The following is a 25,967-nucleotide window of genomic DNA, read 5'->3' as shown; positions in this document are numbered from 1 at the left end:
AATGATTAATATTTGAAGTATTAATTTTGTTCTTCAAACTTCAAGCTCAAAGGAAGGCCAGTTATAGCTTATATCACCAGCATAACTGTTTTCAGCTGTGCTAACATAATTGCACTAGGGTTTTCTAATCAGATATTAGTCTTCTAAGGCGATTAGCAAACACAATGTACCATTAGAACACTGGAGTGATAGTTGATGGAAATGGGCCTCTATACACCTATGGAGATATTTCATTAGAAACCAGACACTTCCACCTAGAATAGTCATTTACCACATTAACAATGTAGAGAGGTATTGTTGATTAATGTTATCTTTATTGAAAAAACAGTGCTTTTCTTTGAAAAAGAAAGACATTTCTAAGTGACCCCAAACTTTTGAACGGTAGTGTATATATATAATTATATATATAACAAATATATATATATATATATATATATATATATATACACACACACACACACCCGACACAAATTCACACTGTGGATTCATACGTTGGCAGCTGTCGCTAAAGTATCACAAATAATAATCTCATAATTATAAATAATACAGTAAACTACTTTCTTGCTCTACACATTTGCATGTTGGCTACTTGGTAGGAATAGAAGATCGACAGGGTACCACTTTGTTGGTCCCTTACGTTGCGATTACCAACTTTCCCCTAACCCTTGAACGCATCGTGTGCACAGGCTGCGATGCACTTCAGAGACGAGTCCTGCAGGCAGCAGCCGATAACAGACTTGTTCTTTTTAGTGTACTTTCGATGGTAGGGCTTTATTTTGTAGACGATTTCTAACTTGTTTAATTTGGAGCCGTGTACTTTTTTTGTAAAAAAAAAATGTATGCGAACTTGTTGCCCGGCTTCTGAGCTATTTTCTCATTATTTACCACCGATTACAACTTGAGGTGCGTTTTCTGGAGTCAAAGGTAAGACGTGCCACGCTAGTCTGACATATTGTTGAACTTGTTTCACCTTCATTCTAAAAAGGGTTCAACTACGAACATCAGCGTTTAACAATAATTGCTGCAAATATTGACATAGCATGTTCTTGATTATGCAGCATCATTTAACAGACCACAGCCTGCTCTTTATTGGACTGCTTTCGGGGAGGATATAACGTCATTTAAACAAGTGTAAAGGGAACTAAAGTTTTTAGGGCGCGAAAGCTAAATGTTCCTTTTTTTTTTTTTAACGTAGGGTCATTTCCTTTTTGTTGTTGTTGCTTCAGCTGTCATCATGATATGGTCGGTTGAGTTTAACGGAAAGTCAAACACTACTCTTGTATCTGTAGAGTCCCACAGTCGCCTGTGCGTGTCTGACAGGCCACTGTGCGGCTTTTTAAAGTCAGAAACTCTATCTAGGATTCAGACAGCAGCACATGTGGCTCCTGTCACCAGCTCATCGACGGCCGAGGACAGACATGGTGTCATGGTGGCTGCCTCCTCACTTGTCTCATGATGCTCTCTCTCTTCTTTTTTTTTTCTTCTCTTCCTTTCCCCCCGAAACCTTTTAGGCAGCATCCGGCCATCTATCACACGACCTGGTTCGGTGTCTTTCCAGAGAAGACACTGAACCACCTACTTACCCTTTGATACCCAAATTAGTGTTACACATGCCAGAGAGGAGCCGAATCGCTGTGACTTGATGGAAAGTGTTTTTTTGTCGAGTTGACACACTGTTCACACTTAGTTACATTCACTATAAGATAAGGAATATATATATATATATATTACACACAATAATTTGGATAAGCTATCTTCTATACATCTCCTGTTGTTGTTGTTGTCGATTTGAATATAGTTTTGGACAATAATTAACTTGCCTACATGTCCCAAAGGCAAGCAGTGGGGTATGTGTCACAATACGAACATTAGATTAGATAATCCTTTATTAGTCCCACAATGGGGAAATTGCAGGATCACAGCAGCGGGTGCACATTAGAGCATTCATAAAAGATAAAAGACAAGACACAATAACAATGCTAAATACTAAATATACAGAGGAAACAAAATACTGCAGGTTAACCCTTGTGTTGCCTTAGGGTCATTTTGACCCGAATCAATATTACACCCTCCCCCCGCCTTTGGGTCATTTTGACCCGATTCAATGTTTCACCCTCCTGTTACCTTTATATTTACTAACATATTTTACCCTTTGGGTTCAATTTGACGCCAGCAATAAAAACCTCCAGAAAATTATTAGAATTAATATTGTTTTCCAAGTTTAAGTGTGAGGCACTTTATGTTTGTTTGTTGACTACCGAAAGAACACCGACATTAAACATTGAATGGGGTCAAATTAATCCTAAAGCGGGGGGAGGGTGTAATATTGATTCGGGTCAAAATGACCCTAAGGCAACACAAGGGTTAAAGTGTCCAGGATAAAGTGCCGAGTGTCCAAGATCTCCAGCGATCTACTGCATTTTGTTACATGCAGTGTGTTCTTGTCACTCTCCACTCTAATTGACATGTGGTCTTAAATAACGTGTGAGAAGTGAACCGCGAGCTAACCGTTGCGAGTGAACCTGAGAAAAATCCGAGATGCGAGCTGCAAAACAAACGTTCACGTGGCCGTAATCCGTCTACTTGTCTCCTGCCTGCACGTCGTTTAATTAATCCCCTTCTATGTGACATGTTCCGTATGAATGTTCACATAGTGACGTTAACAGAGTGCTTGTTGTACATTTGTTTTATCTTCCTAGATAACAGAGGAAATGGACCTCCCTGTCTCTGCCACATGAACGTGTATGATTATATCTCACATGTCATGAGTCATAGTGTACCAGTATCCTCCATATCCTCTATTGTTGTTATGATTTCATCCTCGCAGATGTTACGCTGGGCCGTGACACAATAAGAAGCTCTAATCGGCGACTGTGCCATGACACCACAGGTCGTCTCTGATGTGGCTCATATGGCGGTTCAGAAGTTCATGCTGAGGGGAACCACCTATCTACCAGACTCTAACCTGATGATTTGGAGTAACAGTATTTTCCTCTACGCCATATTAATGCCATAATGCTACAGGAGATGTTTACATACAGTAGCTTTAACGTTAAATCACGAATTATTCGGAAACACGCTGTGCTGTGTTATTGACCTTGAAAAGAATCACAGCCATCTTCTGGGACTGTCCCATCATTAAAAACTTTTGGAAGGCGGTACACAATGCTTTACAGGACATCGCTCGCGAGGACATCCCTTTGGACTTTAAGATTCTGTACCTTGGAAATATACCTCAAAGCTGGCCGAAAGGGAACAGACTCTTGATAAATGCAATGCTGGTGGCCAGTAAAAAGTCTATTACCAGAAAATGGTTATTACCAGAGTGTCCTACAATTACATCATGGAGAGACATTGTAACAGAGATCTCCAGAATGGATCAGATTACAGCCCATGTTAACCAAAGAACGGAAACATTTCTTAAGCACTGGCAAAAGTGGTGCAACTATGTCACAGATAAATGGCCTGACTGTATTTCTTTACTCCAGGGGTACTCAACTTCGGAGGCCAAGAGGGCCACATTTAAACCACAACAGGTGCAAAGGGCCACAAATTATTATTAACATATATTTGTACCATTTTATTCACTGTATTTATTACTACCTAATTTTCACACGATTTTGGTTGGCTAATTATAATTCATGGTTTTTCCTGGGTCAAAATGGTGCTCCCAAAAAATGTTTTTGCGCACCGTCTGTTCGTGCAGGTCGGACTGTTGAGTGAGTGATCAGCAGCTGGCCGCTCAGTCCATTCGCGCACCTCAGTTGCGTATTGATCAGACAAGAAGACACGCTTATCAACTCCAGTGTTTCCCCTCCTATTATAACAGGGTGAAATCTCCACCCGCCACTCTGTAATTTTCGCTCGGGAAAACGGCTTAGGCGCGCGCCCAAATTTTCTCTATGCAGGAAAAACCCTGATAATTATTATGCATTTATAACCAGGCATGTCGGGGGCCACAAAATAAGCGTCCGCCTGTTGAGTAAGTCTGCTTTACTCTATAGAAAACGATTTCTCCCTGCTTTATTTATTTATTGTTTTGTTACGATGGTATTGTTTTTGTTTCTTTATTTGCATGTGTTTCTTTTTTTGTTTTTTACTTCTCTTTATACAAAGAATCTGAAAAATTTAAATATGTGTATGTGAGAGTCTGAACACTTATAAAATATAAATTTTAAAAAAGAAGAAAAGAATCGCAGTTTGACCCGAGTGAACGATAATCAAGCTCCCGGGTCCACGACCCGATGAACAGGGGCCCTCTCTGTGGAGGGCGAGGCTTGCAGTCAGTCATACTATCTCCATCACTCACGCCAACTCTTTCACTGCAGGTCTTATGGACACGCATGCAGCGCAGCAGAGGACAGCGGGCAGCTAGCCGTGCCGTAGCCAGGTGTCTCCTCCCGCCGGACTCGACCCTTTCCAAAACTTGACTCTCGGTGACCTCCTCGGACCATGGTGGAAAGACGTGCGCAGTCCTTTCACATGACGTGCCACGTGCAGCGCGACTACGGCAGCCGGATGGGCAGCTCCTTCATCAGCTGCAGACCCAACGGCTATGCCGGCACCAGCCTGGACCCGGAGAGCGACGCCGACCCCGCGGCCTCCGCGGCCGGCGGCGCGACCACGAGCTGCGCCCTCCGGGCTCCCGCGCCTGACCGAATCTGCTTCTCTCCCGTTTCAATGGAAGTCGACCCCGCCGAGGTGAATAATGGATCGGGCTTTCCCCGCCGCCCCGCCGCGGACACACAGGCCGCGGACAGCCGGCCCTCCACGGCCACCGTCCCGCCGCCTCTCCCTCTCCCTCGGTCGAGCTGGATGCGTCATCATCGGAAGGAGTTCCGGAGCCCGTACATCAAGACGAGCACGCAGGGCGACGTGTATAACTTCCTAGAGAGACCCGCCGGACTGAGATGCTTCCTCTACCACTTCCTCGTGTGAGTACCCGTAGATGCAGGGGGAACCGTAGAGGTTGACAAACCACCTCTGTGCACATAATGCAACGAGAATCCGACCGATCATCGGGCGTTGTTCCTCAAGGTGTTAGAGTTGTGACAGACATGCGAAAATCCGCTCGGTAAACGGTCTCGTTAATTACATCTTAGTGCGGCTCCTTCCGGTGTTAGGTTCTGGTTCCCAGGAACAAGAGGAGAGGCCTTGCTGGCTGTCTGCGGTGGTTTTAAGATAGTCCAACAGATTCTTTGGCATTCGGTTTATTTTGCTCTTCAACCACATCCAAACACCGAGATTTGTTCCTTCTTGATGCTGCTAACCTGACCTGCCAGAAACCTGCAGTACACACACACACACACACACACACACACACACACACACACACACACACACACACACACACACACACACACACACACACACACACACACACACACACACACACACACACACACACACACACACACACACACACACACACACACACACACACACACACACTGCTTCCATCGTAGTATGAGCTGCCACGAGGGCACGCTCTCCTCTCTTGTGTTAGCGTTGACGTGTTGGATATGATGACTGGAGAAGACCGTGCTGCAGAATTTTTATTATATTTTAGAGAATAAATTGTATCGTATCAGCGGTAGAAACCATTTCAATTTGACCCCATGTTTAATGTTAACCCCTTTTTTAAAATATGCTGGAAAATGAATGGAAGATGGTTTTTAAATGAGTTAAATAACTAGTAACATTAGTTTAAAAAAAGAAAAGAATATTAGATCCTGCTTACATATGTTTTCCTGGCCAGCAAGTGCTTAATATCTAAGTAATATATTATAAAGCAAAAGTAAATATTTTTATTTTTGAATGAATCCAACCATATGTCTTTCATTACCTTCGCATTGAAAATGCGGAAGGTTATGTTTTGATCGCCATTTATTTATTTATTTGTATGCGTGTTATTCGCATAACAAAAAAAGTTTTAAACCAAATCGCATGCAATTTGGTGGGATGATTGGTTATTATCCGGGGACCATTTGATTAGATTTTGGGATCGATCGGGTCAAAGGTCAAGGTCATGAAAAGGTCAAAATCTTCTTGAATCGCATGAAATTTGGTGGGATGATTGCTTATTATCCGGGGACCATTTGATTAGATTTTGGGATCAATTGGGTCAAAGGTCAAGGTCAAGGTCATGGAAAGGTCAACATCTTTTTTTTACCATAGCACGATACATTTGTGTCCAATTGGCATGCAACTAATGACAAAATGTTCATAATTCAATGCCCAATCTTGTGATATGCGAAGGTATGCGCTCTACCGAGTGCCCGTTCTAGTTCAAATATGTTTAGCACATTCATTTTTATTAAGTGTGTTGCAGAGATGTACAGCGAATAATATAATTATGGCGAGATGCATTTTAGTTAGCTTTTTTTGTTTGTTGCAAAAGTGAAAATAAAACTCTTAAGGCCAAGAATACCCTCCTAACATGTGACTAAAGAATCTTCTGTTATCTCTCTGAAGTATCCCACAATGTTGTCCCAGATGTCATAGTAAGCCCTGAGCTCATGGATTTAGACCAGATTAGTTGAAAATATGAATGATGATAATAATAGAAGTTCAATTGAAAGGCGTAACTAAACTCTTTCACATGCAACTGCATCATATGGTGAGTCAAATAAATCCTCCAAATGTTTTTTCCGGAAATGGTGAGAAAAACATTCCCCCCCTCCACCTGTTGTGGCTAATGACAGCATAGATGCTACATTCTGTGTTTGAAGGTATTTGTCTTGCTCCCTTACAGCCGCAGATGTCTTTTTTGGATACTTTAAAAGCATCTGAAGTTGAGGCCAACTCACTTTGAAAGAGTGTTGGCAGGATTAGTTTCCTCTGCTGCTTTTATTACACGTGCATCTTGAACCGGGTCATTAATTGGCTGAAAGGCACCCACCTTATATTCGGTTGTGCCTCAGTAGACTTGAGCACTGGACCGGTTAACCAGCGCACACAGCAGTTAAAAACAAATGGTGTCCCGGGGGCCAAAGCACTTCGTCGTATTCGGTGAAATGAGGTCACCCTGGAGTGGAAAGTAACATTCTTATGTATTATAACTTTAGGAACTAGAATGGGCACTCGGTAGAGCGCATACCTTCACATATCACAAGATTGGGCATTGAATTATGAACATGTTGGCATTAGTTGCATGCCAATTGGATAAAAATTGACCACGCTATGGTAAAAAGAAGATGTTGACCTTTTCTTGACCTTTGACCCGAAATCGAATCAAATGGTCCCCGGATAATAACCAATCATCCCACCAAATGCGATTCAAGAAGATTTTGACCTTTTCATGACCTTGACCTTTGACCCGATCGATCCCAAAATCTAATCAAATGGTCCCTGGATAATAACCAATCATCCCACCAAATTTCATGCGATTCAAGAAGATATTGACCTTTACATGACCTTGACCTTTGACCCGATCGATCCCAAAATCTAATCAAATGGTGCCCGGATAATAACCAATCATCCCACCATATTTCATGCGATTCGGTTTAATACTTTTTGAGTTATGCGAGGAACACGCATATAAATAAATACACGGCGATCAAAACATAACCTTCCGCATTTTCAATGCAAAGGTGATAATACAACATTCTGTTGACGGACCATTCTCTCACATAAATGACATCAACAACCGAGTAGTACGTTCCCATGAGCGTTCCCCCCTCAACATTAGTGACCTATTTAACCTCCTGTTATGTTCGTTTCTTACATTCAACCCGGTTATTGTTGAATCACCCAAAAGTGGTCAGAAACCCCAAAATCCTAAAAACTATAGTTTGTATCTCATCGCCAATGTCACGACTAACAATTAAATTAGTTTTTAGTGGAATTGAGTTATTCACCCCTCCATAGGTCAGAGTTCAATGAGGACAACTCACTCGTTTTAATGAAAAATAAATTTTCCATTTTTTAGGTGCATTGAAAAACATCTAGATATAAATTGCATTCGTCAACCAAAACATTTATTTTCTCCTAAATATTATTTGCATTTTGTACGTTTTATTTTTTCATGGGGTGATGTAGATAAATAGAGATGAGACACCTGTGCTGTTCAGGGTCATATTGACCGGCCCACTCAAGCCAAATGAGTCATAAAGGATTTGTATTGAAAGTAAACTTTAGTTATGTTTATTTATAGTGTAAAGTCATTGTGGTTAACCCTGTAGTGTAGGAGCATATTGTCACTAACAGTAAAGGGAAATGTTTGAATGGATTGTTTTAAGTTATATAAGGTCATTCATACATGTATATTTCAAATATTGATGAACTTTAAAACTTCAAATCTTCTCACTTTTGGGTCATAACCACGAGTGTTTTGCTTTCAGTGCAACGCCTTGCAACGATCTCCATGCCTCGAGGCCTCCTCCCTCCCAAAGCCTGCGCTACCCAAACATATTCATCTCCCTCTACAGCGCTTTAGCTCAGCTGCCCTCGTATTACCTCATCGTTTCAACGTATTTTAGGCCTAACGTGCCGTCGTTTAGAAATGGTAGCTATACAATCTCCCACTTTTCAGCTTTGTCCGTGTGAAATTGTGCTTGAAGAGTTGCTCTGTCTCATTGGGATATTACCTTTGTCAGTCGGAGACGAGTGGAAACAGTGCAGAGATCCTCCATTGTCCTATGTGTGTGCGTGTTGTGTTGCTGATAACTTATACCAGCAGTAATTGGGGCTCTCCCCTCACAGAAGAGAGAGAGAACCTGAGCCTGAGCTTCATTTAATATTAAAAGCTTCTTCCTAACTGATCCCCGCTGACACGGGTTTAAGTAACTCTTACTTGCTGATGGCCATCTGTCCTCCGGGCCTCTTTAGAGACTGAGCCGGGGAGAAGCGGCGCATGAAAGGCCATATACAGCACTCATGATAGGCCTAATAGGCCTGCTCCACATTGGGATGACACACACACACACACACACACACACTGACGGGCCGTGCACGCACAGGTGGCGGCTCAATTTACAGCTGTCATCATCGTGCTTATGAATCTGACAAATGCACTCCGTCCAATCGGTGTGTAGCGTAATGGGATCACGCAGATCAACGTGGAGACATGCGTCACAAATTAATGCTTGCACAATATACACATGTGCAACGTCCTCATGGATTTGACTGTTTTTTTTTTTTTTTTCAGAAAGCGGGTATTGATCCCATAAGTGAAAAAAATAAAGAAGGTTTTATTTAATTTGCGATACTCATTTGAAAAAATATTTTGAAAGCCAAACAGAAGGTTTTCATGTGGATTTATATTATATTATTATTTAAGCGTCTTTGTGTATTCAGAAAAGCGCTATATAAAAGTTATTATTATTCTTATTATTATATTAACTTCGGCGTATTGAGAGAAAGATGGGCGCTTCACACCCACCATCATTATTAAGCGTCTTTGAGTATTATGAAAAGCCCTATAGAAATTTGATGTATTATTTTTATTTAATGAAGAGTTCATAGCATCAAACTATTTAAAATATAAATGATTTATTTAATGAACTTCAGTGTATATATTCAGTTACAGACTTTATTTAGTCGCCAGGCAGCTTTCGGTTTCCTCGTGATGTTTCTAAAAGGATCAATTACGAATACACATTTTAACAAATGAATGTATGACAGATGAAATGTCACATTCCTCCAACTGACAGACACACAAATAAAGACGCACATGCTGATGGCAGATTTAGTCAGAGTGGGTAGAAATCCCTGTGACTCGGGACAGCATATGATAAGAGTGCCCGGAAAAGAGTATTACGCAATAGCGTGCAGACACATCAGCACATAGACGACCCAGGGCGATGATCCCCGTCACGTTTGGGCCACTCCCTCTGGAGTCTTTTACATAACCAGAGGGAATGGACATGAATATCCACACATGGTTCATAAATTCGCCTTCCCCACTCACACTGGAAGCAGATTAGCACCCGACATCTTTGTCTTTTCAGACAAAACGAAGCGCTAAAACAGGAGAGGAAAAGAGATACTATCTCACTGACTATTAAAGTAACATTATAATTGTACAAAAAAATAAAATGAAAAAAAAAAAAAATAAAAATGACTTAATGACTTTAATATGGCGGCGCGCGCCCGCCATCGGGGGGGGGGGGGGGAAAACTCCGCTCTATGTAGGATTCTCTGAGCGCGCCCGATCCGGCGGATGACTTCGACCTGCTGTCATAGTGCCAGTCCACGCTCGCAGCTACAGTATAAGGGCGAAGCAAGCGAAGTCTCTTGTAATGAATTACACGTTCCAATGTAAATTATGAATATGTAGCTTTTTGGTGTTGTCAACAATATTGTATTCGATCACACGTACTCCACATTTAGAAAACAATGTATATAGGCTGAAAACGCGATGGGTATTTCATCTAAACTAAATGTTGTCATTCTTTTGGTTATGTTAGCATTCATCTCCGATATCACAATGAATAAAACTATGCAGTCATATTTATGTAAAATCTTTGAATATTCTGACCTTATCGGTTGACATCATTTCTTGGTTTCTGACTTCGAAAATGCGGAAGGTAATGTTTTGATCGCCGTGTATTTATTTATTTATTTGTATGAGTGTTACTCGCATAACACAAAAAGTATAAAACCGAATCGCATGAAATTTGGTGGGATGATTGGTTATTATCCGGGGACCATTTGATTAGATTTTGGGATCAATCGGGTCAAAGGTCAAGGTCATGAAAAGGTCAAACTCTTCTTGAATCACATTAAATTTGGTGGGATGGTTGGTTATTATCCGGGGACCATTTGATTACATTTTGGGATCGATCGGGTCAAAGGTCACGGTCATAAAAAGGTCAACATCTTCTTTTTACCATAGCCCGGTCAATTTTTATCCAATTGCCAACATGTTCATAATTCAATGCCCAATCTTGTGATATGCGAAGGTATGCGCTCTACCGAGTGCCCGTTCTAGTTCATATATGTTAGGGTGGATTAAATGCACAATATACAAGATTAAAAGCATTCATTTGTTCGCAATATAAAAACACAGTGGAGTTATCTCTACCTGAGCAGAGAATGACGTCACTCGACGTGTGTGTGTGTATCCAAGCTTCTCTTTGCTTTGATGACATAGCCCAGTCGGCCGAAGGTGTCCCACAGTTGTACTGTTAGCGCCGTTAGCTGAGAGACGGCGGCTCAGTCGTCGCCGTGTTAAGCTGTTGACAGGCAATAGCAATCCTCCCAATCTTATATTTAGCAACTTTAAGGTAAATGTAGGGATGAGACACTCCTACCTCATGGGAGGCGATCGATACCAGCAGTTTTGGTCTTCATCTATTTGTAGTCGAGACAAACCGTGAAAGCTCTTAAGTAAAATAGAGAGATGGTGATACCTACCAGATGGTTCAATTTATGATGGATTAACCTGTTATCCACTGCTGGGTTGAATCAGATTAAGGTTAAGACATCATTTAACATTTGGATTGGATTGGTGCTCACCCGACCTTTGGCCTGTAGCGCCATCTGTATTGATGACTTGTAGTTAAACACAACCAACCTCTTTGGCCCCAAAGCAAAACGTGTACAGTTTAGCATTGCGTCTGCGTACTCTATACATATCTATATTAATGTGTAGATCTATGTGAAAAAGTGTGAACCTTTCCCATTCTTGTCACCCACACTTTTGAGAGCACATTGTCATTGCTGTCTGTTTTTTAGTTAATGTTCCCTAAGCTTATATTGCCTTAGTTACCCAGCTGATTGAGTAGAGGGTTTGGTGTGGCTCTACGCCTTACTTATTTTTAGTCAAGCTGGACGGTCAATCTGCATCAATAATACTCAATAAAGCCCCAGCTGTTTTGTTTTAATCAGATCCCAGGGGTTTGGGCCTGGCTAAAGGAGGTTGGCTAATGGGAGTGAGTGACGCCTCTCCTCGCTGCTGTGTAGCAGCCTGATGAAATGCACAGCCTCAGGAAAAACTGTTGGAAAACATGAAGAAACTAGAACGGGCACTCAGAAGAGCGCATACCTTCGCATATCACAAGATTGGGCATTGAATTATGAACATTTTGATGCCAATTGGATAGAAATTGACCGCGCTATGGTATGCTAAAAAGAAGATTTTGACATGACTTTGACCCGATCGATCCCAAAATCTAATCAAATGGTCCCCGGATAATAACCAATCATCCCACCAAATGTCATGCGATTCGGTTTAATACTTTTTGAGTTATGCGAGTAACACGCATACAAATAAATAAATAAACAAACTAGAATGGGCACTCGGTAGAGCGCATACCTTCGCATATCACAAGATTGGGCATTGATTTATGAACATTTTGGCATTAGTTGCATGCCAATTGGATAAAAATTGACCGTGCTATGGTAAAAAGAAGATGTTGACCTTTCCACGACCTTGACCTTTGACCCGATTGATCCCAAAATCTAATCAAATGGTCCCCGGATAATAACCAATCATACCACCAAATTTCATGCGATTCGGTTTAAAACTTTTTTTGTTATGCGAATAACACGCATACAAATAAATAAATAGATAAATAAATAAATTAGGGCTGTCAGCGTTAACGCGTTAATCTATGCGATTAATGTGGCCGTGATAACGCACTAAAACATTTAACGCAATTTTTTTAATTTTTGTAATTTTAAAAAAATATATACTTTATTAATCCAGTGTCAAACCGCGGCAGTGCGGTTTGACACTGTTTCCGTTTTTAAAACAATTATTTCTCCGCGAAATCAGTCGGGTTTCCTCCTCCGCTCCTTCCTCCCGTCTCCCCCTCTGGTACACAGAGGAACAGACAGGCGACGTGTCGGGTGACGTGGCGCGGAAATAACTCGTCACACGAAACCTTCAACGTGATTGGTCAATCCGTTTGTCTGTCAACATTTTGGGAAAAAACAACCAATGAACACTCAGTAAATCACAAGGACCTCCCACCAAACATGTAAGGCTCATTAGCAGCCTGTCAGTCAGAGAAGCAGAGAACACGGCGCGAGGACAATGTGCCTCAATATATAGAGCTGAGATTGTTCTGGAATGTTTGATGTATAACACATGGGGATGTGTAATATGCAAAAGTCTTTAAAAGGTGAATTTAATTTTTTTTGTAAAATGTATATAATGCCCCCAGCCTCCAGAGGGTTAACGTGACATATGTGAATGTCAGTCAGTTACCAAGGCCACTGGTTCTGCTGTTCAGTGTTAAAGATGACAGGACCAATGGGGTCTCAATATACTTCTTTTTTTAAACTAATCTGGATGTTTCACTGAAGAAACAATTCATCATCCACGATATTAAATACCTCGCTGGCACTTTATAGGTAGGAGCCTCTTTGAAAACACAGCTCTGTGTGAAGTTTGGTCTTTAAAAAAGAATACAAAGGGATTACTCGTTCATTTAGAAGATTTAGTCTTTAGAAGAAAAAAAAACCTATTAATCGCGATTAATGATTTTCAAAATGTGCGATTAATTAGTTAATTTTTTGTAATCGATTGCCAGCCCTAAAATAAATACACGGCGATCAAAACATAACCTTCCACATTTTCAATGCGAAGGTAATGACAACTTCTGTTACGCAATATCTAATTTGCATGCTTTTGCCCCAGCTTCCGAGCTTTATTAATTTTTTTCAGACTGGTCTGTTATGACTAAACCCAGCAAGTAGAATGCTGCTCGGTGTATCTAATCAGTGATTCCTACAGTTTATAATCTAATCTACAGCCTTTAGTCATCTTATTTAACATGCATGTGGAGTCTCATGGGATACTGCAGTACACTGTTGTCCTTTCAAAAGAGGACAAATATTATCGTCTTATGCGTTGAGGGAAAACACGCAGATTACATGACTTTCTCACTGGCCTACATGACGATGACATCATATTTATGCTCATCCTAATACGATGATCTCATAGGAAATGGGTTTTGAGTTTGACTTTACGTGCCTGTGTTTTCACCTGCTTAATACCACTGCCTGGCAACAACGGTGAACACAAACAGTTGTTTCCCATCAGCCCGTCGCAGCACTCATCAGTTAATTGGGAAATATCATTTTTAGCAAAATACGTGAGCAGGTGTTCAAATAAGCTTTTCTTTTGCGAGTTGACCACTAAAATAAAACCAAAGTAGCGTCCTCATTGCTACCCTGGGTTGAGTCTCATGGTCATGTCGGGGATGATGATGTCATCACAGTTCACCCTCCTGTTGATAAATGGCTTTCTTATATAAGTCCAGTAGTGTGTGTGTGTGTGTGACCCTTCCGGCCTATGGCATGTAATCCTTGTCGTACAGAACATCGTAATGCATCCACTGCTGTGGGTTTTTTAAAGTGATCTCGATCATGATTCTGATCATGGTGCATCCACACACTCACATTCTGTAGTATGTCACGTAAAAGCACTTAAAAGATGTGTTCCAAGGATTATGAATGAGATGGTGCACCCTGCTCTTAATCCTGCGGGTTCAGCAGAGACCAAGCAAAGCCCCTCATGAGCCTCTTTACAATTTTGGAATTAACAAGTAAATGAACAGTGCAGTGCTTTAAGGAAATACTGTCTTTAACTGTGTTGTACGCATGTATTATTACTTACCTTAAAGTTGTAAAGCAACTTGAATCTTTCGAATTGTTAAGTAATGCTTAATTTCACATATTTGTTCCGAACGTAAATATATCTTAAGGAATCCAATGTTCAAATGACATGCAGTAAATGTATCATTTAGAGGCACTGCAAATAAAGTTACATAATTAAAGACATAATTATATATTCATATATTTGTATTAGGTTAAGAGGCATTGTTATTATAGTCTCTTTAAATAATAACATTAATTTCTTAAGAATTATCCATAATCCATAAACATAAAAATACTTCCTTCCTCCCGTTCCACTCTGCTATATTCTCTGGAGCAGAATACAAAGTTAATTAATTGATTAGACAATTGGTAGATTATTCAACTGCACCTGCATAAATAATCAATTAATGGTATTCTCTTTTTTTGGCTTCTCATTGGAAGAATCTGCTTCTTTTCTGAATATCTTTCATCGGTGGGTTGGAAGAAACGCGCTAATTTCTCACCTTGGACTCGGAGGGGCATTTTTTATTTCATAAAAAAAGCCAACTCTAGTTAATTGAGAAATAATCCGCAGATGATTTGATAATAGTTGCACCTCTTTCTTTCTCTCCCACTCCTTTTTCTTCTCTTCCTCTACCTTCATTTAGTTGTCCGTCTGCTGGTGGTGGATTTGCTTGATTTGTCCACGATGTTGAGGCCAAAACACCAGCAGATTGACAGTCTCGTAGGATTGTTTCACTGTTGCTAGGAGACGTGGAAACATCCAATCAGCGTTTAATACGAGTAGATTGATGAGAAAAAGAAAAGCAGAGTACTTTGACATTTTTGTGGCCATTGTAATTTGATTGTTTCTTTTATTTTGTATTTTGTGTGTATATAATGTATATATATATATATATATATGTGTGTGTGTATTTCTACATGTTTGTGTGTGTCTGTATATATACAAGTGTACGTGTGTGTATATACGTTTGTGTGTGTGTGTGTGTACACAAATGTGTATATATGTGATGATGGTCAAAGGTCACTACGACCTCACAAAACACATTTTTGGCCATAACTCAAGAATGCATATGCTAATTGACCAATGATGGTTTCGTGACATTGAGATAAACGGCCAATGACGGTGAGGCATGCAGTCGCTGTAACGGTGAGTAACCTGTGCTGATAACTTCCTGAAGAATGGCGTTCTGTCCCTGCAGCTTCATCATGGTCCTGGTGTGCCTCATCTTCAGCGTCCTGTCCACCATCGAGCAATATGCAGAGTTCGCCACAGGAACCCTCTTCTGGATGGTGAGTACTGTCATCTTGATCATATACCACACAAACAACTCTAACAACGGCCATTACATTTCAGAAATATTATTACTGTACGCTCTTAATTCTCAGAAGTCATAAGGTTCTGCTCTTCTTCGCCATCTGCAGAAATAATGGTAACAGATTAGTGGAATTTATATCTTACATTTTGTTGTTGTTGGTGTATGATCCTTATTTTAATAAAGACTAATAATTAGGGCTGTGAAACGATTACAATTTTTAATCGGATTAATCACAGGTTTTTGTGGATTAATCATGATTAATCACATATTACCGATATTCTCGGTATATTTTGTGAGAACATAGAGATTTATGACAAAAGACGGATATATACATTTATACATTCTTCTATACAATGGTGCTGCAACTCAGCAGTTATTTAGCAGTTTTCTTCCATATGGAACATTAATACATCTTCATCCTAAACAGAATGTTTAACCCTTCCTGTTACCTTTCGGGTCAATTTGACCCCATTCAATGTTTAATGTCGGTGTTCTTTGGGGTCAATTTGACCCCAGGCTGTTTTTCACTGTGTCAAACATATCAGAAATATAAACTTTTTTATTTATTTAAAGGGCTATTTAGGTAGTCAACAAACAAACATAAAGTACCTCACACTTAAACTTGGGAAGCAATATTAATTCTAATAATTTTCTGGAGGTTTTAATTGCTGGGGTCAAATTGACCCGAGGGTAAAATATGTTAGTAAATGTAAAGGTAACAGGAGGGTTAAACAGAACATGTTTCTCTTGTTTGTCAACCATTAACTCCACCATGATACAATCTAAAGGTGGACAGATTGACAAGTGACTTTTTTTTTTGCTCGGTCCCGATGCGCGCGCACGGAGCTCTGTGGCGCGAGACGGAGATCGATAAGTGTTAACGCAACGCGAAGAGACAGAAATGACATGCTGCTGTGGAGATACGATCAACAACAGACGTTTAGTTTAATAAAAGAACAAAGACGTGCTATAGAGAACATGTCAGGGGGCGGGCCAATCATGTCATGCGATCTACCGACACTACGCCGCGATCGACTGGCAGGTCGCGATCGACGTGTTGAGACCCTGATCTACAGGAAGTAAAAGTCGTAACAAGGTTTCCGGAGGTGAACCTGCGGAAGGATCATTACCGATGAACAGACCGTCTGCATGAGAGCGGACAGAGTTCAGATTGAAGTGGTGTATTGGAAGCTCATTTTGCAAGTGACTTTTTTTTCGTCCCGACGACCAACAACAGACAGATTGGAAGCTCATTCTGCGCATGCGTTAAATGCGTAAAAAATAAATAAATAGTTAAACCTGTAATTGAATTAACTGAGTTAACGCGTTATTTTTCACAGCACTACTAATAATCAGTATGGTGCATGTGTGTTTATGGCCTTTTAGAATCAAATGCCTGATAAGTCATGACACAAGTAATTTATTAATCATAACATTTCTAGAATTTGTTGTCAAGCAAAAAAAGCCAAACATTCACTAGTCTTAGTTTCCCTACATTGTTTTATTTTGTTTACCATTAAATAAACAAAACAAGCATTTATATAATGGGATTATTTCCCCCCATTTTATGAAAGAAACAATTATTAAATTCATTATTGCAATTTTTATGTTATGTATTTTGTTTTATTTATTGCAAGACAAAAGACAAATCATCAAGAGGAAGACAAGAACAGTGAATACAGACCACAAACAATGGTGATAATAATACCTAGGATAATAATCATAGTATTTTATAATTATATTATTAAAACGATTATATAATTATAATATCAGATAGAAAATGTATACTCATTCTATCTTGACAGACACTAAAGCTAATATATATATATAATATTATTAATACGATTTTATAATTATAATATCAGATAGAAAATGTATACTTATTCTATCTTGACAGACACTAAAGCTAATATTATTAAGTAGATTAAATGGCTGATGAAAATAATAATCGCAGCCCACATAATAGCACTTTAAAAAAATATATATTAATGAAATCACTATAGTTTTATTTTTTTTTTTTAAGAGGGACTGAACCAAAGAGTTACTGCACTGCAGTACCCTCTTGTATCCACATAATGGAGACAGATGATCGTGGCTGAGAGGGACTCCACCCGCCATCTTAAACCTCAGCCCAAAGATACTACAAAGCTTGAAAAGACTATTCACCTTCAGTTATTGCGAATAACATCACATAATGCCTACCAGCTTGTATTGCATCCATCCATAACGCCTTACAGTTAGAAGTGTTTACATATTGTACATTAAAAGCATGGGAAATGGTCAGGAGTCACAGTTTTTAACCTCTAGTGGCGACACATGAAAACATAAAGCGTCACAAAATAATTTAGCTCTTCCAGAGTGTACTTTCATATACTTGCTGGTAAATTAACTTCTTTAGTGGTTTAGTGGCTGCTAAGTGATGCAATAAATCCAAAGGCGAACAAAGAGGTAGAGACAATTATGGCTGTTGCTGAAAACTTTGATCATTTATCACTTGCCAGAACACTGTGGATATAAATATACATGTAGCTACTGCATACTCACACACAATTTACACAAAAGCTGTTCACACACACACACACTTACAGACACTGTACCACCTCCTGACTCCCGTGGGGCATTTGGCCGGTGCCCTTTGAAGACCCGCTGTCATGGTTATTCTTTTTTTTTTTTTTACCGAAGAAGAGCCAAATAGTCTCTATCATTACCTCTAACGCTCTCTTTCTCCCCCCCCCCCCCCCCCCCTATCTCTCTCTCTAGCCTCCCTCTACCTTTTCTTTTCGTTGTTTCGTTACTAAAGAGGCCAGCGGGAATCAGCCTCATAAAGATGTAGACAGAAATGAATCACTTCTGGACACAAAATGACTGTTTGACTTTTCCCTTCATTTGTCAAACCCTGTTTATTTGTACACCTGGCTCTGTTTCGGTGTCTGTGTGTGTATGCGTGTTTATTTCTAATTCATGCTTTTGGCTCAATATTAATTGTGAGATAAGATTGTGTGTGTGTGGGGGTGTGGGGGTGTGGTATCTATACTTAGAAAGTTCAGGGTTAGTTGACATCTGTGAATCACAGGCTGCTTGTTTTGGATGGCAGAGGGGACACAAGTCCTTTTAGGATATTTGGCCTTCAGGGCAGCTGCCAAAGTAAAGCCGGCCAGACTGCACCGAAGGCTCCGGAGCATTCATATCATACAAGCATATCACATAGTCTCAAATATTAATACATATATTACACAACTGTTCTCGAGCCTGCGCTGTGCCTGTAGATGCACAGCAATGCGGCGAGCTAAACACACTCAAGAAAGTTGTGTGGCAACATATTAAAGGATAGCAATTATAAATCAACACATTTTTTGGTGTAAAAAAATATGACATATTACAGTATAGACTAGCCGTCAAAGAAATCCACCAACAGCGTGTTTCAGGTTGTTTAGGGTGACCAGATTTGAGTTTGTGAAAAAGAGGACACTTCGTCTCGGGGGGGGGGGGGTTGCTGTAATTGTAATGCCCTGTTCCGTTTCTCCTGTTTCTCCTCTGATTGGTTAATTCCTCCTCAGCCACTCCTGTCTCCTTGATTGGTTAATTCCCTTCACCTGCCCTCAGCCACTCCTGTCTCCTTGATTGGTTAATTCCCTTCACCTGCCCTCAGCCACTCCTGTCTCCTTGATTGGAGGATAATTTTTGTGTATCTGGCAACCCTGAGATCGGTCGACCAATGACTGTTCTCTCTACAGTCAGAGCTCGCGCAAGAAGGTGGAACGTAAGGAAGATACCATTTCCAAAACTTGTAAGGGGTAATAACTAGTTTGTGAAAGACCCAGAGAAACACAAATATCCGACGAAGCAAAATCCCGGACGTTTTTGGAATCCCTGCCGGACGCATTTTTTAGGTCTCAAAAAGAGGACATGTCCGGGGAAAAGAGGACGTCTGGTCACCCTACTTAAATAGTGTATCACCGGCAAGATGTTACATTTCTAAGTAAAAACCTGTAAACATTAGCGGAGAGTTTTAGCATAACTAGCATTAGCACGTTTATCACTTTTAGCTCTTCCAAAAGCCTCTCAAAGGTAAATCTAGATGTAGTAAATGACTCTTGTGGTGGGACACGCAGATAAAGCAATCCAACCACATTTTCATCCGATATCGTAATTCCCAAGCAGCTCTCTGAATGAGCTTCGGCCTAGTCTGGCTTGACGAGATTAGCGCTGCGCGAACAGGCGGTTGTTTTCAATAAATACGTAGTTGCCAGTTTCTGATACACATAAAACTATTCCCCAACATCTGGCTGACCCAATTTATGGACTAATCCCATCAAATTCCCCAAATTCATGCGTTCCTTTGACTTTCAAATGTCACCCGTATGTCAGAATTACTGAACTCCTATAAATTTGGATTCTGTGGCCATTTTGTGCTGCTGTTGGTGTTACCGTGTATTCTTATTGATTTGTTAAATTTGATATAGAAACATATGCTCAATGACATTGACTCCCCGATTATAAGGCAACACCAGAAGCTTTGTCGATGGGACGCAACTATCAAAAGTTCCCACCGTCTTTGTGAGTAATGGATTCAACTTTGCACAGTTCAGAATAAAAAGAACTATTTAAACATATTTTTGCAGATAAAATCAAAAAAGCAAAAATAAGACCTTTTCAGAACCGATTACACGGTGTTCTATTACAGAAGCAGCTACAGGGACTTCAAAAACACAGTCCGTTACTTTCCTGCACGAACAATAAGGCTGGCTGGTCAAGTTGTTATGGCTCAGCGATTAAAATATAGATGAATAAAGTGAAACCAAATGGTCAATTAAGTTGGATTATCAGGTATGTAGGTTTTACTGAATCATTACTGCCTTTGTGATGTTTAATGGCCTAAGGAATCTCAGGTCAGACCACTCGAGCGCAAAGCTGTACACATAGTTAATTAATAAAACTGAGCAATTCAGGGAGCAGCAAAAGGAACCCGCCCATCTGGCTGCCCCAGCACCACAATAACCCTGATGGAGGCCTTTGGTTGCTCTTACTAAAAGTAGTTTTTCATAGTACTGTCACAAAAGTATTACGAAACGTACACTTCACTGTATTTCTGCCAGCCAAAATAGTGTCTGCTTTGATTGACGGGTCATTGTTTTTGGGGGCTCTGTGGTGCTGTGTTATTGCAGCAGGCCTCATGGTATTACGTTTCATGCAAGGGGGGTGGTCAGGGAACAGCCAGTTCAAGCAATCAGCGCGGTGACCACCCACACGGCCGCGGGGTTTAACAGACAGTATAGTGACTAAATATTATTCATGCACGGTGGCCGGGAAAACGATCTCTCAGACGGGCATTATTAGGTCTCGGAGGCTCACATGTATGCACGTAATGGAAAAACAAATGCACAATGGTTCATATTGGAACACCATTTAAGAGCACCGACCTCAACTGATATGCCGGCTTATGATTTGAGTTCAAAATCGAGCCCTCCATATTTTATTTAAAATATATTTTTATCTTATTCTGCGGTGTTGCACAAATATTTTCAATTATGTCAAGATCTCGTCACCCAAGTAATGCATTTGACTGTTTATCCTTCTTATCTGTATTTCATCTGGTCCTTTCAATCACTTATCCATTGACCCGGTCTCAATATGAGCTGTCATCAGGCATGTTATCAAGATCCATTTTTCCTCCTGCGTGGTTGGGTGGTCCTCGACCACCGAAGTGTCTCCCCCCCACACACCTGTCATTACCCATTCATATCCTATTGTACATCTTGGTGATTCATTATAATGGCTCGATTCTTGTGTTGAGATTAGTCTTAATGCATGGCGTAATCAGTGCTTTGTAGATATGACACCGTATCTACTTCCTCATCCACTCGTCCTGCTGTACCAATGGATTCATGTAACCCTTGCTCTGTGTTTGCATTGTTCTCCGCAGGAGATTGTGCTGGTGCTGTTCTTTGGCACAGAGTATGCGGTCCGGCTGTGGTCGGCGGGCTGTCGCAGCAAATATGCCGGCATCAAAGGACGCCTCTGCTTTATCAGGAAGCCCATATCAATCATAGGTGCACCTGGAATTTTTACTTTGCTCCCATTTAACACAACGGATGTCACGTATTGTTCATGTAGATCAACAACTTCGCAATGTACGGCTTCACTTTAACACAATGTGTCTTTGAAGCTGGAATGATTGCCACCCCGATTTGATCTTCTCTTTCTTTTCGGTCCGTCTTTCCCTCGCTCACAGATTTGATAGTGGTCATTGCATCGATCATTGTGCTCGGCGTGGGTTCCAATGGCCAAATGTTTGCCACGTCTGCCATCAGGTAGACACGCTGTTTTGTTCTGCATTTCATTTGTTGGATACATGTAAGAGGGATCAGGAGATGAGGACATGTTGTTCTTGTTGTGTTTTTCAGGGGCATCCGTTTCCTCCAAATCCTGCGCATGCTGCATGTGGATCGGCAGGGAGGAACGTGGAGACTGCTGGGATCTGTAGTCTTTATTCATCGGCAGGTAGGTTAAACGCATTCAGACTAATGCTAAAACTATTTGCTTTTTTTTTTGTGGCATTATTTTCACAGATCCAACTCCACCTTCCTGATAATTTGATTATTTACTGCGTATTACTGTCACGGGGTGAGGCTCAGGTGCAGACAGACTGGACTCCAGGTTTGAGTGAAAAAAAACAACAACTTTACTTCAGGAAAAAGGTCAAACATAAAAACTCTGGCTCGAAAGCAACTACAAAAAACACCAGGAATCACCATGCGAACAAAGACTGAGAGTGAGACATCGAAACAGAGACACTACGAGACCGAGATAAAGACAACAAACCGACAGGAGACAAGGGAAAGACTGGCACAATATATAGGGGGGGGGCACACAGGTGTATGGCATGATGCAATCAGGGAGACAGGAGTGGCTGAGGGCAGGTGAAGGGAATTAACCAATCAAGGAGACAGGAGTGGCTGAGGGCAGGTGAAGGGAATTAACCAATCAAGGAGACAGAGGAGTGGCTGAGGGCAGGTGAAGGGAATTAACCAATCAAGGAGACAGAGGAGTGGCTGAGGGCAGGTGAAGGGAATTGACCAATCAAGGAGACAGAGGAGTGGCTGAGGGCAGGTGAAGGGAATTGACCAATCAAGGAGACAGGAGTGGCTGAGGGCAGGTGAAGGGAATTAACCAATCAAGGAGACAGGAGTGGCTGAGGGCAGGTGAAGGGAATTAACCAATCAAGGAGACAGGAGTGGCTGAGGGCAGGTGAAGGGAATTAACCAATCAAGACAGAGGAGAAACAGGAGAAACGGAACAGGGCATTACAATTACAGCAAATCGGTTGTGCACTCTCTGAAATACATGCACACATAAGTCACGGCAGACCAGGTTGCCTCTCCTTCTTTTTTCACCGTATCCTGGTTCACATGTTTTAGTATTTTAGAATAATAATATTAATGCATTACATTTATATAGCACTTTTCAAAGTACTCAAAGACATATTACATGACATAATTAAAACATCCGATAAGCTATACAATAAAAATGTACAATGGATAAAAACAATAAGAACGTAGAGCACACATTAAAAGCAGTTCTGAACAGGTGGGTTTGGATTTGTGATTTGAAAATGCAAAGGTCGGTGCAGTCTCGGATGAGTTTGGGGAGAGAGTTCAAGAAAGAGGCAGGGGGCAGAAATAGAGAAGGCTCTATCAGTCTGATACACAATAACATCAGAGATGCAGAGTTCTGTTCTCTTAATCTGTTGTGTAAACTGTGATGTTTGGTTTTAGTCAAATCTGACATTTATTTCTCTTTGATAAATAAGAAGAACATGACTGATCAGTCAAGGATTTGTATGCAACGGTCAAGAAAATAAATTTTTGATGAGCCCAAAATCCTTGAACCAAGAACTTGATTTGTTGCCATCTCCTCCTTGTTAGATGACTAATATTTCAAATGATGTGCTCTGTTCAGTATAAATATGAAGAAAAAAAATTAACTTTTAGCAATGTCAATTGGTTGGTGTATATTCACTGTTATTAATATAAAAAAGCTAGTCAACTAACAACTGATGATATACGCAACTAATGGGATGTAAAACGCTGTAAAACACACAACAAATGCCGACAAAGGCTCTCTCTCTACGCGGAGAACTTTCTTTCATTACAACGTTTTCACAGGACCCGCCTTCCGAATGTGTTTTTCAGGAGCTGATCACCACCCTGTACATCGGTTTCCTGGGCCTGATCTTTTCGTCCTACTTTGTGTACTTGGCGGAGAAGGATGCAGTGGACGAGGAGGGCAAGACGGGCTTCTCCAACTACGCCGATGCCCTGTGGTGGGGCGTGGTAAGGCCGCTTAACGAGAACATGGAATTACATCGCATAGGACGGTGGTTCTCAAATGGGGGTACGTGAAGGCACTCCAGGGGGTACATGATATTTGTAAAACATTTAAAATGAACATATAAAAAAAAACATTTTGTAAATAGAATATATGTGTAAGTTCATGAAGAGAATTGGATATATTGTATATTAAATCGGACACTGATGGCACAGCGCTGTGTATTTAACCAAAAATGTCTGGTGAGGGGGTACTTAAAGCGTCTTTGTGTGTTTAGAAAAGGGCTATATAAGTTGGAATTATTATTATTACTTGGCTGAAGAAATACTTCACAGGGGGAACATCACTGAAAATAAGTTGAGAACCACTGGCATAGGAGAAGCCCTTCACTGTTTAAAAAATGAAAGAAAAAAAAAAACTTTTATTGCGTATTTGTACAAGTCCATTATCTGCCTTTTGTCTTTTGCGATGCATATATTTCTTCGGACCCTTGAACGCCACTTGAGTTGTCCAACACACTTGAAAGGCCCCCGCCGCATGTTAAAAGATTCTTCTCTCTGGAAAGCGGCGACAACAACAAAATAAATCTGCACAATGGAATCTCAAGTGGAGTCTCGACTGGGAAAAAAAAAAAACTGATGGAGATGGTTTGGCCACCCTGGCTGGTCTAATTATGAATCGCCTTGTGTTGTTATTTTCCTAATTGGGTCTTTGCACAGACGCAGGTGTGTGTGTGTGTGTGTGTGTGGATGGATGCCTTTAGTGCGTAGAGCTGTTTTTCCCCCTCTGTACAGAGGCTCAGCTTTCCAGAGTAGTTAATTAAACATTTGAATTGAAAGCGCAGAGTAATGAGAAACCTATGGCAGCCTTGTGCGGGGGATCAGCGTGCCACAAAGAGACGGTAATAAAGCGTTCACCTCTGGGCTCTTTGGCTCAAAGAACTTTTAGAGCACCAATATAAAGTGTCAGTTCCCTTAATTAAAACTTTAATTGTGTGGATTACTACCTTTTATGTAACAAGGGTTAGAGGGGCCACGGCGCTCCTCACTGCTCCATAGAGAGAAAAAGAAAAGCCCTCGTTTGTGTCTCTCTGCTTCACAATGCCGAGGAAAGAACCGCGCTCGGGGATCTGCCCTCTTCACGGACTTTTTCGGAGACCGTAAACTCGAGTCGCGATACGCCATTACAATAGATTTGAGTCAGGTCGGTGCGTATTGCAATGAGATTGCACTGATTGGAGAATGCTGAGCTCCCCCAGTCGGTCTTCCTTTTCCTGGCGTGGTTTCCACTTTCGGATGTGCAGGTGCAGGGCACAGCTGGAGGACAAGCCGACGCCATGATTCATATCCCCTCCTCTCTCTCCACCCCGTAACCTTCCCTGCCCGTCTTCTTCTTCTGCCAATCGCTGACGGTTTGGGCTTTAACAACCTGTCTAACTTTTAAAGGGAAAACGTTGAGCTGCTAAATAACTTTGCCGTTATGTGTAGTTTGTGGCGCGTATGGATACATTTGAATTGGGTATGATCACTCATCCATGCAGATCAGCATTCATATATAAACATGCAAATAGACATTTACACACTTACACATCTTTAAAGACCAGGTCTACGACCTTTGTGTAGACATGAGGAGGTTTTTTTGCCACACACCCTACATTCTGAATACGAGGGGTGTCTTTGAGGAGACCATTCTACTCTTGATGGTCCGGAGGACATTGTTTAGTCATCGGATTTGTGGACGAGGGATTAAACACCCCCCCCCCCCCAACAT

The 25,967-nt window shown here is 41.0% G+C and overlaps 1 protein-coding gene across 5 annotated transcripts in view; it reads left to right on the top strand.

Moving 5' to 3' along the window:
* The first annotated feature begins 732 nt into the window (after positions 1-732).
* The window catches only part of kcnq1.2 (potassium voltage-gated channel, KQT-like subfamily, member 1.2), a 216,867-nt gene continuing 191,632 nt past the window's right edge, over positions 733-25,967 (top strand). For all 5 annotated transcript variants that reach the window (XM_056416501.1, XM_056416502.1, XM_056416500.1 and 2 more), the window contains exons 1-7: positions 733-924; positions 4,329-4,934; positions 15,753-15,843; positions 21,793-21,919; positions 22,102-22,180; positions 22,274-22,370; positions 24,062-24,202. In XM_056416501.1, coding sequence (XP_056272476.1) covers positions 4,453-4,934; positions 15,753-15,843; positions 21,793-21,919; positions 22,102-22,180; positions 22,274-22,370; positions 24,062-24,202 — 1,017 coding nt within the window. In that variant the 5' untranslated portion in view covers positions 733-924; positions 4,329-4,452. The remainder of the gene's footprint in view (positions 925-4,328; positions 4,935-15,752; positions 15,844-21,792; positions 21,920-22,101; positions 22,181-22,273; positions 22,371-24,061; positions 24,203-25,967) is intronic.

Source organism: Pseudoliparis swirei, chromosome 6 (assembly GCF_029220125.1).
Source record: "Pseudoliparis swirei isolate HS2019 ecotype Mariana Trench chromosome 6, NWPU_hadal_v1, whole genome shotgun sequence".
Classification (NCBI taxonomy): Eukaryota; Metazoa; Chordata; class Actinopteri; order Perciformes; family Liparidae; genus Pseudoliparis; species Pseudoliparis swirei.
This window is presented reverse-complemented; position numbering and strand designations above follow the sequence as displayed.